Genomic DNA, 14,357 nt, shown 5'->3' on the forward strand with positions numbered 1-14,357 from the left:
GCTTCTTTCACAGCTTTTTACAGATGCCTCTTTCTGCTTTTCTGGCCCAAGGCATTGTGCCCGTGGCACTTAATCAAAGCAGCAGGGGAATTCCGAGTACAGACTCTGAAGATCTGAAAGATGTGATAGGGAATTAGAATCTGATACACTCAGTGCATTTAATTTCTATGGCAGGAGGTGCAAGATGAGTTCAGACAATTCTCCAGGACTCGGGACCCATTAGCCATACTGGGAATGGTTCATGCTCTTTTGTCTCTTTCTACATTCTGCTGGCCAATTTTTTTGGTCACATCTCTGTACATTAGCACAATCTCCGGGTAATGAAAAGAATGCATTAACCTAGAGCTAAAATGAAGATCCCAGATTTCTACAGATAAGTATCTTCATCATGCTTACCTAAGGGTAATATTGAATAAAACATATATGACAATATAGGTTCCAAATTGTACCTTAAGTTAAATAGTTTACAAAAATTTAACAAGTTTTTATTTGGTAATTGACTTGAAATAACCACAGTAGGTATACGTTTTTAGAACCCAGCCTATCCCTCCCCCTTTTCAAACAGTAAAGCATAGTTTTAAGTTATTTGTTTTGCGTTATATTTTTTGATAAATCTATTTCCCCCAAAGCATACACTTGCCATAGACACTTACCAAAAATAGTCTGTCCTTAACATCTCAGAATAAGGTGCCATGACAATAATGTACAGTCAGGAGTGACTCAGTGATTTTTCATAAGAACAATCAATCTGGCTGATGCTAATGTAAGGACCAATATTACACAAAAAGGGAAGAACTTATTTAATTTAATTATTCACAATGAGCCATGTGTATTACTAAAATAATCATCATAAGAATTAGCACAGAATAGCCTATTCTGAGTGGAAAAACATAATTATGCTGCATACAATGGTTGTAAACTCATACTACTCTACCAAAAATGAAAGATTATACTATCAAACACAATAGAAAATTCAGTTTACAATGCAACTAGTCACCCAGACATACTCAATCTGAATAAGACCTTTCAAAGAAAAAAAAGCAAAGCTTGTTTGTAATTTTCAATATCTCAAACAATCTACCAGCAACCCAACATTTGTAATGTGCAAACAACCCCTTGCTTGCTTTTCTTGTTACTCCATTTCAGCACATACACACATATACCCACCACTTGTGCATATCGAATAAAAGAAAACTCAAAACCAAAACAATCTCTTCTTTTTATATGGCTACTCCATTTCTTAGAAAGAACTAAACCTCCATTGCAAATTTCTCCGAATGCAGAGCACAACAAAGGCAGCCTAGTGAAGACTGGAGCTCCAGGTCCTGCCGTAACCTACAGAATTACTCCACTGCTCAGCAGACATCTATGTACAAGAAATAGATGAGAAAAAAGAAAATCATTTTGTAAGTGTGGTGACTGGCCACATCCCTGTCTTTATAAGACATTTTAAAGACCCCTTCACTGACAGAGATATCTACACTCCTCTCTTAATGCTCACATAGTATGCTTTTAAGTACCAAAAAAAAAAAGATAAGCCTTTCTACTGTCCAGCTTAGAAAAGCAATAAATCCACATAAATACTATAAGTTATTGGTAAAAAAAAAAATGATAAATACTAGAAGCTTCTTATTCAGTGAGACAAAAGACTATTTCTACTTCAAAGTCTAAGCAATGAAAAGGATAGTAATCTGTGTACTTCAGTGCCAACTTGTGTTTTATGAGTATTTCTCTGTGACCCTCAGCTGTGCATCCAGCTTTGTGTTCACTAGAAACTTCCCTGCTTTTGTCTTTAAGCCTAAGAGAGGGGAAATGTCTTCTGTAGAGTTCCATACTATAATTGTCACAAAGTTTCATACTTTCTAATTATGTATTTTTACAATTGGGAGAACATCATCAATTTATAAAGTCTTCTTTTAATCTAAAATAAGTCAAAATTTCAATTAAGTAAACACCGACTATGACAAAATTTCAATTAAAAACTTCATTTATGAATCAAAACTTAATCCAGGGTAGATATTTCATTTCAAAAATACCTGGTAAATTTGAAGAACTATTTTTAAAAGATTAATGGACTATAAACAAGCTCTATGATTGTCATCTAAGATAACTTTTTATCAGGAGATTATTCAGGTATTTGGAGACCCATTTTCATTGCAGCATTATTCATAATAGCCCAAAGGTAGACACTGACCAAGGGTCCACAGATGAACAAATAGATACACAAAACATCATAGATATTGACATAGGATTATTATTCAGCCGTAAAAGGGAAAGGAATTGACATATACTAGCACATGAAGAAACCTTGAAGACATTATGCTTAGTGAAATAAGCTAGCCAAGTGATAACAAATGGGAACCTGGAGGGGTCAATTCATAGAGACAAAAACTAGAAAAGTGATTGTCACAGCTTTCGAGGAATGAATGGGATGAACATTTAAAGGGTAAACAGTTCCAATCGGGGAGGATTAAAAAGTGCTTGAGATAAGTGGTGGGGATGGTTATACAACAACATGAATGTAGTTAAGATCACAGAAGTGGACATTGTAAAATGATAAAATGTAATTTTACTAATATTTTACCAAAATAAGAATGAGTGTGAATAGCATTCTGGAAAATGGAATGGCTACCTCATCGCTGACGAAGGCCACCAATAACTAGATGTCCTTATTTTTAACCCAGCACTGAGAACTGTTTGATTCCCCTGCTCTGCTTACTCCCCTGCTAAAGCCAGGCCCCTAAGTACATCTGGCTCTGTTTGTTCATTTGTGAGTTTACCATAGGAAGACTAGACTCCAAAAATAATCACTAACTTGCTATGTTTAGAAATTCTGAATTCCATGAAGTCTAGGCAGACCAAAATTTATAGTTTCCTATCTCAAAGTAGTATTTTGACATAAGCACATTTCTTCTATACAATAATAATTCAAGTAAACTTTAATGATAACTCTTCATTAGAATTTTTGAAGAATTACTGATCATTAACTTGTTAAATTCAAAATAATCTTCTGAGTTCATTATTTTCATGGTGAAGCTACAAATAAAATAAGAATCACAATTTTATTTCTGTTTATGACATCTTATTTTAACTAACTTAGTCAGACTTCCCATTAAGAGAACACATGACAGAGACTTCTGTGTTTATGTCACAGTGCAAAGTATGTTCTTTGCAGTCCATGGCCTGGATCTGCATTTGAGTTCTACCACTTACTAACTAGGTGCAAGGCTAAGTAAATAAATTACTTAAGTTCTTTAATCTCTGTTTTCTCGCTGTAAAGATGTAGTTATTAATATCTACAAGTTAGTGTGAAGAGTGCACAAAGCTCTTCACAATAGCGTAACATGCAGAAAATAAGTACACTGAGTCAGACAAGGAGGACAGAAGGGTTCATGGGGCCCTAGCATCTTACTGCTGAACTACTGCTACCAGAAGAGGTATCATTGTCTTCCCTTGTTTGCCCACTGGTGAGACCACCAAACTTCAGTACATATTTCCAACTTCATAGTCACACAAGCAACCCATGCTGAACTCACTGTCATAAACCAAACAGAGGTATGGCTGTGAGAAAGGGTCTTCTAAGGATGGTGGGAGAGACAGTGATAAGAAAAAAAGGCAGGGTAAGGATAAGAAGAATGCATTTTATGAGGCTGTCAAATAACAAATGTAACTTATTCAAAATTACTTGCCTTTAAAAACTCTTAATTCAAAATACATTTCTCAAGACACTCACATATGCAAACACACACACAGGTAGAGGATCGTGAGCATATTTTTGGAACTGAAAAGCATTATTACATTAAAACTTCTAAAAAAATGACTCCATACAGCTTGTGATTCCAAAATGAATTAAAATATTAATTAAACTTTTAAGATTTTTTTGTTTATCTCTTCTAAATATCAAGATTTATATGTAAATTATATTATATTGAAACAAACATGAGAGGCAAACAGGATGCATATATGTGTGGAAACAAAACACAAAATAAGAATATATATATATACATATATATGTACATATGTATATATACACACACACACACACACACACACACACATTCTTTTTGAATGTACTATACACAATTTAAGGAAGCTGTATAGAAATACAAGGAAAAGGTTTGAAAAGTATCCAGGAAGTTCCCAGGCACAGACCACAATGCAATGAGAGTTAAAAGTACACAAATGCACAAATACAGGGCATTTTTCAATTGTGTGAAAAATCCACTCAGTTCACATTATTCTTGGCAAAAAGAACCCCACAAGCTCAAAAAGAGTTGGATATTCTCACCTCCTAGGCAAAAGAATTTCTCTAAACAAAAGCAAGTTGTTACCAGTTACCACTGCCACCAAAGATTTGTTAAGTATGGAATATTTCATAATGGAATGTTTCCCACGATTTCACTTGAAAGCACTAAGTTCTACACTATAAATTGTGTATATGTAAACATAAAATTTTACACTTGTAAAAGTTCTTAACAGGCTTGAGTTTACAAAGTTATGTTCCTTGGAATCCTGGTGGCACAAGACACTGGACTAGAGGGACAAAAGGGTCTGCAGTCAGATAAACTGGAGTCTAAAATGCTGCTTTATAGAGTTCTCTAGATTTAGAACATGAGAACATTAAATGTATAATTTTTTTAACACTGGTGTTATAAGTCTGGATTTACACAACTCTACAGTAAGATAAATTTTCACACCAATCCTGTAGCAAAATAGTAACTGATTAATTATTTCATTCTCCTAACATTCTCCTAACACTGATATTGAGATGAAAATACTAGAATTATCACTTTACCTACGGAAGTCATGCAACTTGCCCCAAGTAACAATAGTTAGCAAGGACCAATCCCTAATTATACCAATACTGTATGGATTACAACTATGTGTCAGTAGCCATAGTAAAACACGAACAAAAACAGGAAATGCCTTTACTAACAGATCATTATTTAAGACATTTTCTTTTTCTCTGAAATAATTTTAGAACATAATTTGCTAGAAGTTGTATTTATCAAAATCAGACGGCACGTTAGCTAGCTTTCTGTTAGTCAGGAAATTGAAGGCAAAGTCTGCCAAAGTGTAATGAGCCACTTGTTACTTCCCATTGTGTTAGCGGACACCAAAAAAGCAAGCGACAGTTGAGTTGAGAGGGAAATAGAATGGGAATGATTACGCTGCCAGGCTGTGACATCACTTTCTTCCTAGGATTTCTTTTAAAGTTTTAAAGCACATAAAAGTGTAACAAAATGAATAAAATGAAGGGGACACAAACCCAACAACTATTTTTAAAAAGTCTTAAAGGTGATCAAATCGAGGCTGTTAAGGTAGAAATCATACTTTTGGTAACTCATGGACATCTAGTCCACTCATTTTCAAGTTATACATAATAAGTTGCCCAATGAAAGAAAAAAAGTCACTTTAAAAATCAATGGCAAGATAAATGCCACCATAGCATTTTATATAATGATACGTAGCAATAATACTTTATAAGAGAAGGAAAACCTAACAAGAAATGAGAGAGTAATGTCAACAATTTAATAAATGAAAAGGAGTTAAAGTATCAAGTTCAAGTAGCATAAGATTTGTTTGTAAGTACAAGTATATGAAACAGAAATTGGTCTTCACCTGGTAAGTGTGTACTCCCTGAGTCCTGAATGCAAATTCATGGCAGAAAAGGTACCTATGCATCCACGAAGTCGTTTGTCTCGACCAATCTTCCATGTTACAAACAGTGGGCTGTAACAGAACATAAAAAATAGGGTAAACCAGTCAATTCAACCAAGACAGCATGAGTCTTTCCATATGCTAGGTTCAGTCCCTAAGACATAAAGACCAAAAGACAAGCCTGAAGGAGCTCAGCGTTAGTGCACTGTGTTGAGTCTCTTCTGCGTATTAGACACCAAAACTAATGTTTTAACAAAGTCTGTATGTTAATCTTCAGCAACAATTCTTACAGACTCATATTAACTTCCTGTTTACAGACCAAACGTAGTAAAATAAAAACTCAAACTTGGCAATGTTGACTCCAGAGCCTTAAATCAGCACAGGTGTCTGCAGGATGATTCTCTGTTTAAACTTAGGATCACTGGCTCATTTGTAAGTCTGATCTAGAAATCGGGGAACAGGTAATCAACAACTTCAAAAAACACCTTTCCTTATGAAAGATTAAAAGGCAGCCATTGGTTCAGAGGACGCTAGCACAGAAGCAAACAGTGACAGCTTACTAACACAAGGCAGGTGAAAACACGCACTATAAACCAAGCCCAAAATACCATCAATTAAACTAAAAGGATAGAAAGACATTTCATCACACCCAATGGGTCTTTAGTTTGCCCGAATAAAATCAGGATGGTTCAGATAGGTGAAGTGGGGCTGCAAATATTAACCAGCAAATACCCTTACAGCAGAAATTTTTATTTTTACACAAAAGGTTTTATATAATATCTGGTACACAAAATGGAGTTGAATATGGTAAACACCTGGGTTCTGTAGCAAACCAATAACAGCCTCAATTCATGATTGAGTCTGAACAATTATGTTCTAATTATGCTTTAGGACATTTTGCAAAAATATAAATATATCACAGGTAACATGGTCTGTATTTCTATGGAATATTCATAATAATAGTGATATAACTTACTTCTTTCTAAAATATTTAAATTTAGGGTGATATACTATATTTTATGTATTTCTCATTAGTCCCTAGTGACACACCTTTAATCTTAGCATTGGGGAGGCAGAGACACACAATGTGAGTTCAAGGGCAGCTTGGCCTACAGAGTGAGTCCTAGGAAAGGCAAGGGTCCAGAGAGAAACCCTATGTTGAAACAAACAACAAAAAAAAAAAAATAGAGAAAAAGAACAGGATCTCCATGACCCAGGGCAACAATAGTATACCTAAGAGGAGTCCTAGTATTGATCTAAGAGGAGGACCCAGTATTGATAGTGTAGCAGAAGCCAGGGACCTTGAACCAGAGCAATGACTCATTGCAAAGAACATTTGCAAGTAAAGATGTGTGGACAAAAAGGTATACTGTGGGACACACTGACACACTGCAGCTTCCATGACTAAAATTTTGCTTGTGTGTTTTTCTTTCTGTTTTGTTTTCTTTTGTGGGGGTTGCAAGGGCAGAGGGCTGATATGAAGGGATAGGGAGACAAGTAGGACTAAGGTGTACAGTGTAAAATTAACAAAGAATCTATTAGAAGGTAAAAAAAAAGTTATTGGGCAGTAAGAGAGTCCATTAAAACAGTTGACTCATCCACCTTAAACATTTAAATTACAACAAGTTCTGACAGGCACAATGGCAGACTGGCTCCCAAAGCACTGCAGACAAACCAGGGTGCACTATAAAAAGGTCCCTTCCTCCACAAACTCAATGCTCAATAGTACTGAAATCTATGACAGCAATATTGAGACAAAGGTGGCATTCAGGCAATGGGTATGACCTATACTAAAGGTATTATAAAGGAAAAACCAAAAGGACAGCCCAACTTTTCTGTTTTCTAGCTCCTATGTGCTAAATATAGATAAATTTAACCTCTTTATTTTTCCATTTTCCATCCTGGTGTAGTTCACCTCTGCAATCATTCCTATGGACAGTAAGATCATCAATACTCTCTTGTTACTAGACAACACCCCTACACAAGACAGGTCCTTTGACAGCACTGACAGCTACAGAATGAAGAGAGTCATCCTATGATCTATATAAAGCCATGTTTTCAAAGTACCTTAAAGATTTTTCAATAATACAGACCTACCTACATTGTCTACTTTCATCACCAGTGAATTAAGAAACATAAAAGTGGGAGTGAATTCATTTCTTACCAAAACACTTGAAATGGAAGCCACTTTAAAGGTCTACACCTTCAAATATTTACCACACTAGAATACATACATGTCAATCTTCTAATAATATAACTACATCTTCTCCAGTAAATACTTAAAATATACAGGATAAGTAGAAGAACTACACATACTAACACTATATTGAACTCTGAAGTATGTTAGAAAGAATTCATACTAGGGAAAATTACATGTGGTTTCTTATAATGCCATGGTCATTCTTTGGGGAATTGTTAATATGTGGCCAAGGGTGCTCCAGGATTTCATTTTTGCAAAGCAGCCTAGGAAGCAAAGGTACTTCATAATAACTCAAGGCATGGAGGACATAAAACTGCAGAGGACTGGGAGTCCGACAACAGCCTTTATAACTTGCTGTACTCTCTTCCAGATCTAACATTCCTTGAATTTTTGACATTATTGAATATGTGTTGTTAAGAGTCCTCATAGCAGGTAAATTATCTATGTTATTTCCTATTTCTTATGTGCCCTAGGCAATATCCACTTTGGGAGTTAAGATTGCAGTAAAGCAGCTGTCAAGAAGGGGAGGGAATGACAACCCTACTAAGTTTAAGACAGATGTTTGAAGATGTAAAAATTCAGACTTTTAGTAGACAGAATAAAGTTTTTCCTTAAATGTCTGAGTCTCTGATTTGTCATTTCCAAATGCACATCCAGTATCTTTTATCTTGAAAAAAAGTATTCACGGGCTTAAAAATAAAACATCTAAAAGCATCATTTAATGGAAAAAAAAAGAATCTAGGCAGTCGAGCATTTTAAAGTAGACTGACACAAAACAAATCACTGAGCCCAAAATACAGCATCATATGAATAATAATGACTCTGTAGAGGGCAATGGCTGCACAAATATTCAATGTGTGGTATCTAAAAATAGTAACAACATATTTTCACTCCAAACACAGGAAAGCAATAGGTGATTTCACTCTTAAATATGGTATTAAAACACGTATAAGTTTGCCAATGTATGTAAGCTAAGCCATCAGCATAAGCAGAATCGGATCAAAGGGAAAAGGGGTTTGGAGCCTGCTGAGAGAAGCTATTCAAATAACACGGAAATATGGAAAATAGTTCATAGTAAGACAAGGATTGAATGTATTTGGAAAATGCTTTTGCCATATGGTTTAAGGCCACCTACATACATTGAAAAAAATACTACAAACTACAAAAAGGATCAAAATGAGTTGAAATATTAATGGACTCATTTTTCTGAGGGTAACCAGATGTAGCTAAAGGAAATATTCTACATCTGAACATTCTGTACCAGTATGCTCTGAGAAATCTTTGGAGGAAAGTAAACACCATTTTCCCGAGCCCACACATAGAAACAGGAAGCAACTACCTAATCTAGGTGAATCCTCTCTGCCAACTGGCATCCAGTTACTGTCAGATCAAAAGTAGCTCTCCAAACCATAGCTGTTATGGAACAATAATGACACAAAGAACAATATAAATCTGTACAGAATTGTCCCAGTACAGATTTCATGTCACTTCCAATGTCCTCTTCTGAGACAGTCTATTGATTTAAGCCACAATGCATTAGAAATGTGTTTGTAGGCCTGCAGTACAATTACATGAGACAATGAAACAGATGTATTTACTTAACAATAGTGTAGCTCAAGGCCTACCTCTCCTTCCACAACATAAAGTGAGAAGTTGAAAAAAACACAGTCCATGGCGAGCTCTCACTTCTCATATTGAATGAAGCTTTCAGATAACATTAACACAATAATATTAAAAAAAATACCTATACTTTGCTATGGGCACTCAGCAAGATTATTTTTATTTTAAAGGTAGATAAAAGGGAAAAGAGGGAAGCCTTGTATTTTAGTTTTTTTCTTAGCTCAAAAAATCCAATTATATTCCTCATACCATGTAATTACACACTGGGATCTAGGAAGCTTAAGTAAAAACCAAAAATGATGATACCTTCTTTCCACCACAATGTGAAGACATTTCTCTTCCTACTTCAATGAAAAGAAGATGTATATTTTCTTTCCAAGGTATATAAATTGCAGGTTTCATGAATATAAAATATGCCCAATATCATTACATCCTGAATTAGTCAGCATGGCAGCAACAGTAACTATCATATCAATAATTATCAATAATTGCTTAAAGAAACTTTTCTTATACTTTAGGAGCTACAAGTCCCATGATCCAGGATCTAGGAGAGTTCAGTTCTTGGAGCGAGCCTTCTTCCAGGCTTATAGAAAGCTACTTGGTCCTCACATGCCATTTGCCGTGAGCATTGTGGGGTGGCATCTTCAGGGTAGGAAGTACAACTGTTGTGTAAATTACCACAGAATAAAAAATCTCTATGGATATCAAACAGCTAACTATATAGACAAGCAAAAGAACCAGTTTTCTCCCATTCCTCCTCCCTCTCTTCTCCCTCCACGTCCTCTTCCTCCTCTTCCACTCAGGAGTGGAAAGCCTACCTAAAAAGATGATAAGATGCACTAGAAGTGCATCAGAGGTTGAGACAGTAGTTCTCTAATGCTGCAGCCCTTTAATACAGTTCCTCATGTTCTGGTGACCCCCAACCATAAAATTATTTTCATTGCTACTGAATAAGTGTAATTTTGCTACTGTAATGTAAATATCTATGTTTTCTGATGGTCTTAAGGGATCCCTATAAAAATGGTGTTTGACTCCCCACGGGTTGAGAACAACTGATCTAGAAAGACCAGCATCAATTTACAAGTTCTTACACTGTTCCTATTAGAAACCCACATCAAAATCTACCATTTCATCCTCTATTACCAACACCCTTTATAGCCTCCTCCCTGCCTTCTCATTGCATGCTGTCCTGTCATTAGGCAGCCTTTGTAAAATGCAGGTCTTCTGTCTTATTCTCTACAAACTGTACTCCAAATGAAAATTCCCACTGCCTTTGTTTAGTGATTATTTATCTCTGTATGGGATCTGATCATTTAATTATACAATTTATGTTCTGGACTGAATAATGTTTAAGCTCTGGATAATCTGAATCTCAAATCGATTAGAAATGAGGATAAAATAGGCTAAAGTGGAGGAGTTAAGGGAGGGAAGGGGAGGTTAAATGTATTGGACACTTTTTCATCTGTACCATTTTTTATTATAGATGAAAATATACTAATTAAAAAAAAAAAAACAAAAAACCCCATAGCTTCATACTACACCCCTCCCTTCAACCATGTAGCCTGTACCTCATGGTTCCTGGGAAACTAAGGCAATAAGGTCAGACGGCATGAACAGTACACAAGATCATAAATATCTAAATTTTGAGAATCAAGAATTACCATATTCTAATATTTTTTGGTTTGGTAGTAACAGAAATAAAATAATAGCAGCATTATATGCTTTTCTCCCACTTTTATATTTCTAACTTAGTTGGTAAATGGCAGAGGAAGGAGAGAAATAAAGTCTAACTGAGGATTAGGAAAGCTGAATTGTCTTTATAAATCAAGACTAATCACCACTGATACACAGTCACCCCAATCAGAAGCGTACTTTAGGAGATTACCATGATTCTGCCAATTTTCGAACTGAAGGAACCATTTCTTCCCCTTAGCAAGACTAAATCAACCATTTTCAGCAAACTTCTTTAAAATTCAGTTTCAGGTCGACAGGCTGTCTCATTTTTTATTACAGTCCAATTTAGATAAGCATGATTACCTGGCCGGGGAAAAAATAACATATCTGTACACATTTTCTTTTCCTAATTTATACTGCAGTGGACATTGAATTTAATACATGGCAATGTTCTGAAAATGGACTAGCTTCCCTGATAAGAGAAACACACCACAAATTTTTATTCCTTGAGTATCTAACTCACTAATTTTAGGTGACAATTTACTACAAATTTCAAAAATGAAACAATTTCCATTCCAAAATTGTTTTACTCAAAGAGCTTTAAACCTTGCAACTCAGCTTTTCCTATGAAAAGGGTTAGTTTAATATGAAACAGACGAAGCAAAGAGAGGCTTTATTGTTGACATCTGAAGATTCCTTGGCATGAACAAAATTAAGAAAACAAAATTAGGTCCAGAAGTTTTAGAATGAACAGTAATGGACACAATTAGTGGGTCCAGTCTCCTCTTAGTTTTTTCTACCATTAAAGATTTTTAGGGGCTTTGCTTTGGTATTTTCCTATAACTGAATATGTAGTACAACCAGGGAAATCACAATAAAGAAACAACAGAAACAACCAAGGAGTTAGATTTTGTACCTATGTTCTATCTTTTCAATTAATCATCTATCCTTTACCTTCTTGCCTTTGCTCTGGAGCCCACTCAGGAGGAATGGAGTAGATAGGAAATAAACACGCTGATTAATTTGAGCACTAATGTAAAATAAGCTGGAAAATCATTTTAGCTTCTTCGTTCTAGATTTTAACTTCTTTCTCATTGCATGGAGATCTGATGGAATGTGTCAGCCTAGTAAGACCCACAATAAAAGTGATGGATTTGTTTTTCACGTGCTTTCTGCATTTAGTTAACAATGCTGACTTTTGATTTTAAGGTCCTTCTTTGGACTGCAAGCTCCTATGGAAGAAAGCAGCTGGAAAGATATAGCTTAAAACACAAAAATCAGCAAGACTTTCTCATTTTAGTGGGAAGAAAATCAGACTCCAGGGACCAAGCAGACAACTGACGATCTAGTTTTCCTCTCCCTCATTCCTTCTTTTCCCTTTCAGGAAACACCTGAAACTTCCAAGAATCTCTCCCATGAACTATATAAGATTGTGTGTCTGTGTGTGTATGAGAGCATGTGCTTGTATGGTGTTGCGGACTGAGCCCGGGCCCTCATACAAGTTAGGCAAGCACTCTACCACTGAGCTACAATTGGTGTGGCCGTTTGGCCTACAGTGGTTTTTCTTCCAAACTGCTTCTTAAACAGCTCTTTTACCTAAATATAATTTTTATACAAAACAGCACTAGAATCAAATGTAAAATTCCACAAACTGTGGCAAATGCACACATGCATATAAGTTGAACCACAATCAAGGTATGGAACTCTTAATATTATCCCAAAGAGTCCCTTCATGCCCTTTAGTAATAGTTTTCTTCCTTGTAATCTTGGATCCTGGTAAATACCAATCTACTTTCTATCACCATAGTTTTGCCTTTTCTAGAATTCCATATAAATAGGATCATCGATCTAGCTTCTATTGTGTCAGTATTCTTGCACCTAGCAACAGTGCTCTGGATATCGAAACATCTTGGAAGATCACTACTATCGCTTACCATTCCATTGAATGAATACAACAAAAAAGTTATCCAGCAAACTGCAATAGCTATATAGGTCGCCTCTAGTTTGGTGACAGATGTGTAGGTTGCTTCCAGTTTGATGAGAGATATGCAGGTGGCTTCAAGTTTGGGACTTTTACAAATGAGGACACTGATATTATTTTTCTTCAAGTTTAAACAGCTTTAGTTAGCTAAATGTATTATACACAATTTAATGAGTTTGTATAGTTACAACTAACTATGATGCTATCATCACAATCAAGGTAAAAGACTTATCTGTCAGCTCACCCAAAGCTGCATCATTTTGTTTCATACTAGGGAAGCTTAACATGATATCACCTTCATGAATTTTGATATAACCATACTATATTAACTATAGGACTGTGTCACACAGGAGATTCTTACAGCTTAAATCGGTGTAACTATAACCTAACAATGAACAATCCTCTAGCCCTGTCTTAAGCTTCTTGTAGTCACTATTACATATTTCTCACAGAAGCATCACCACAGTATTTGTAATCATGCAGTGTTTGTTCTCCTGTGGCTGCTTTATTTCACTTAGCAAAATAGTCTCTAGATAAATCCACACAGTTGCAAATACCAGGAATTTTTTCCATTTTAAAAGCAGTATAACAATTCCTTTATTTATTTATTTGTTGATTTATTTGTTATTATGAGTTACTTCCATACCTTGGCTATTGTGAATAATGACACAGTGCATACAAGACGGGCGAACCCCCTAAGCTCCTGTTTTCAATTCTTTTGAATGTGTACGCAAATGTGAACTGTTGGAGCACTGTGGCAGTCCTGAATTAATATGTCTGAGCAATTTCTACACTGTTCTTCATGGTTCCTGTACACTGTCACCAACAGGTCCCTATCTCATCTGCCTTGTGGCATGAATTAAAAAGTGTTCTATTGCCCTCTATATTCTGAGTTTACCTTATTTGTTCTTTAAATATCTTAGAGGATTTACCATCAAATATATCAGTAGCTAGATTTTAAATTGAGGGATGATTCTTTTCTTTTTAACTTTTATTGCATTATGATGAGAAAAGTTACATGATTTCAATTTATTTGAATTTGTTAACATTTAAGAACATATTTTAAGTAAATAAAACTGCATCACATTCTTGTTTCCCCTTTGTACCCCAACTCCTCCCAGAGACCCCCCTTCAATACCTACAATGTTTTTTCTGTCATATTATTTAAAATTTATAAAATATTATAACAATAAAATGAGTATTATAAAAGTTGTTTGATAT

At 35.3% G+C, this 14,357-nt stretch overlaps 1 protein-coding gene across 1 annotated transcript in view; it reads right to left on the reverse strand.

Moving 5' to 3' along the window:
- Positions 1–14,357, reverse strand: part of Ammecr1 (AMMECR nuclear protein 1) — a 231,925-nt gene that overhangs the window by 47,939 nt on the left and 169,629 nt on the right. The window contains exon 2 of the mRNA XM_031368843.1: positions 5,623–5,733. Within this exon, the coding sequence (XP_031224703.1) occupies positions 5,623–5,733 (111 nt within the window). The remainder of the gene's footprint in view (positions 1–5,622; positions 5,734–14,357) is intronic.

This window comes from Mastomys coucha, chromosome X, assembly GCF_008632895.1.
Source record: "Mastomys coucha isolate ucsf_1 chromosome X, UCSF_Mcou_1, whole genome shotgun sequence".
Classification (NCBI taxonomy): Eukaryota; Metazoa; Chordata; class Mammalia; order Rodentia; family Muridae; genus Mastomys; species Mastomys coucha.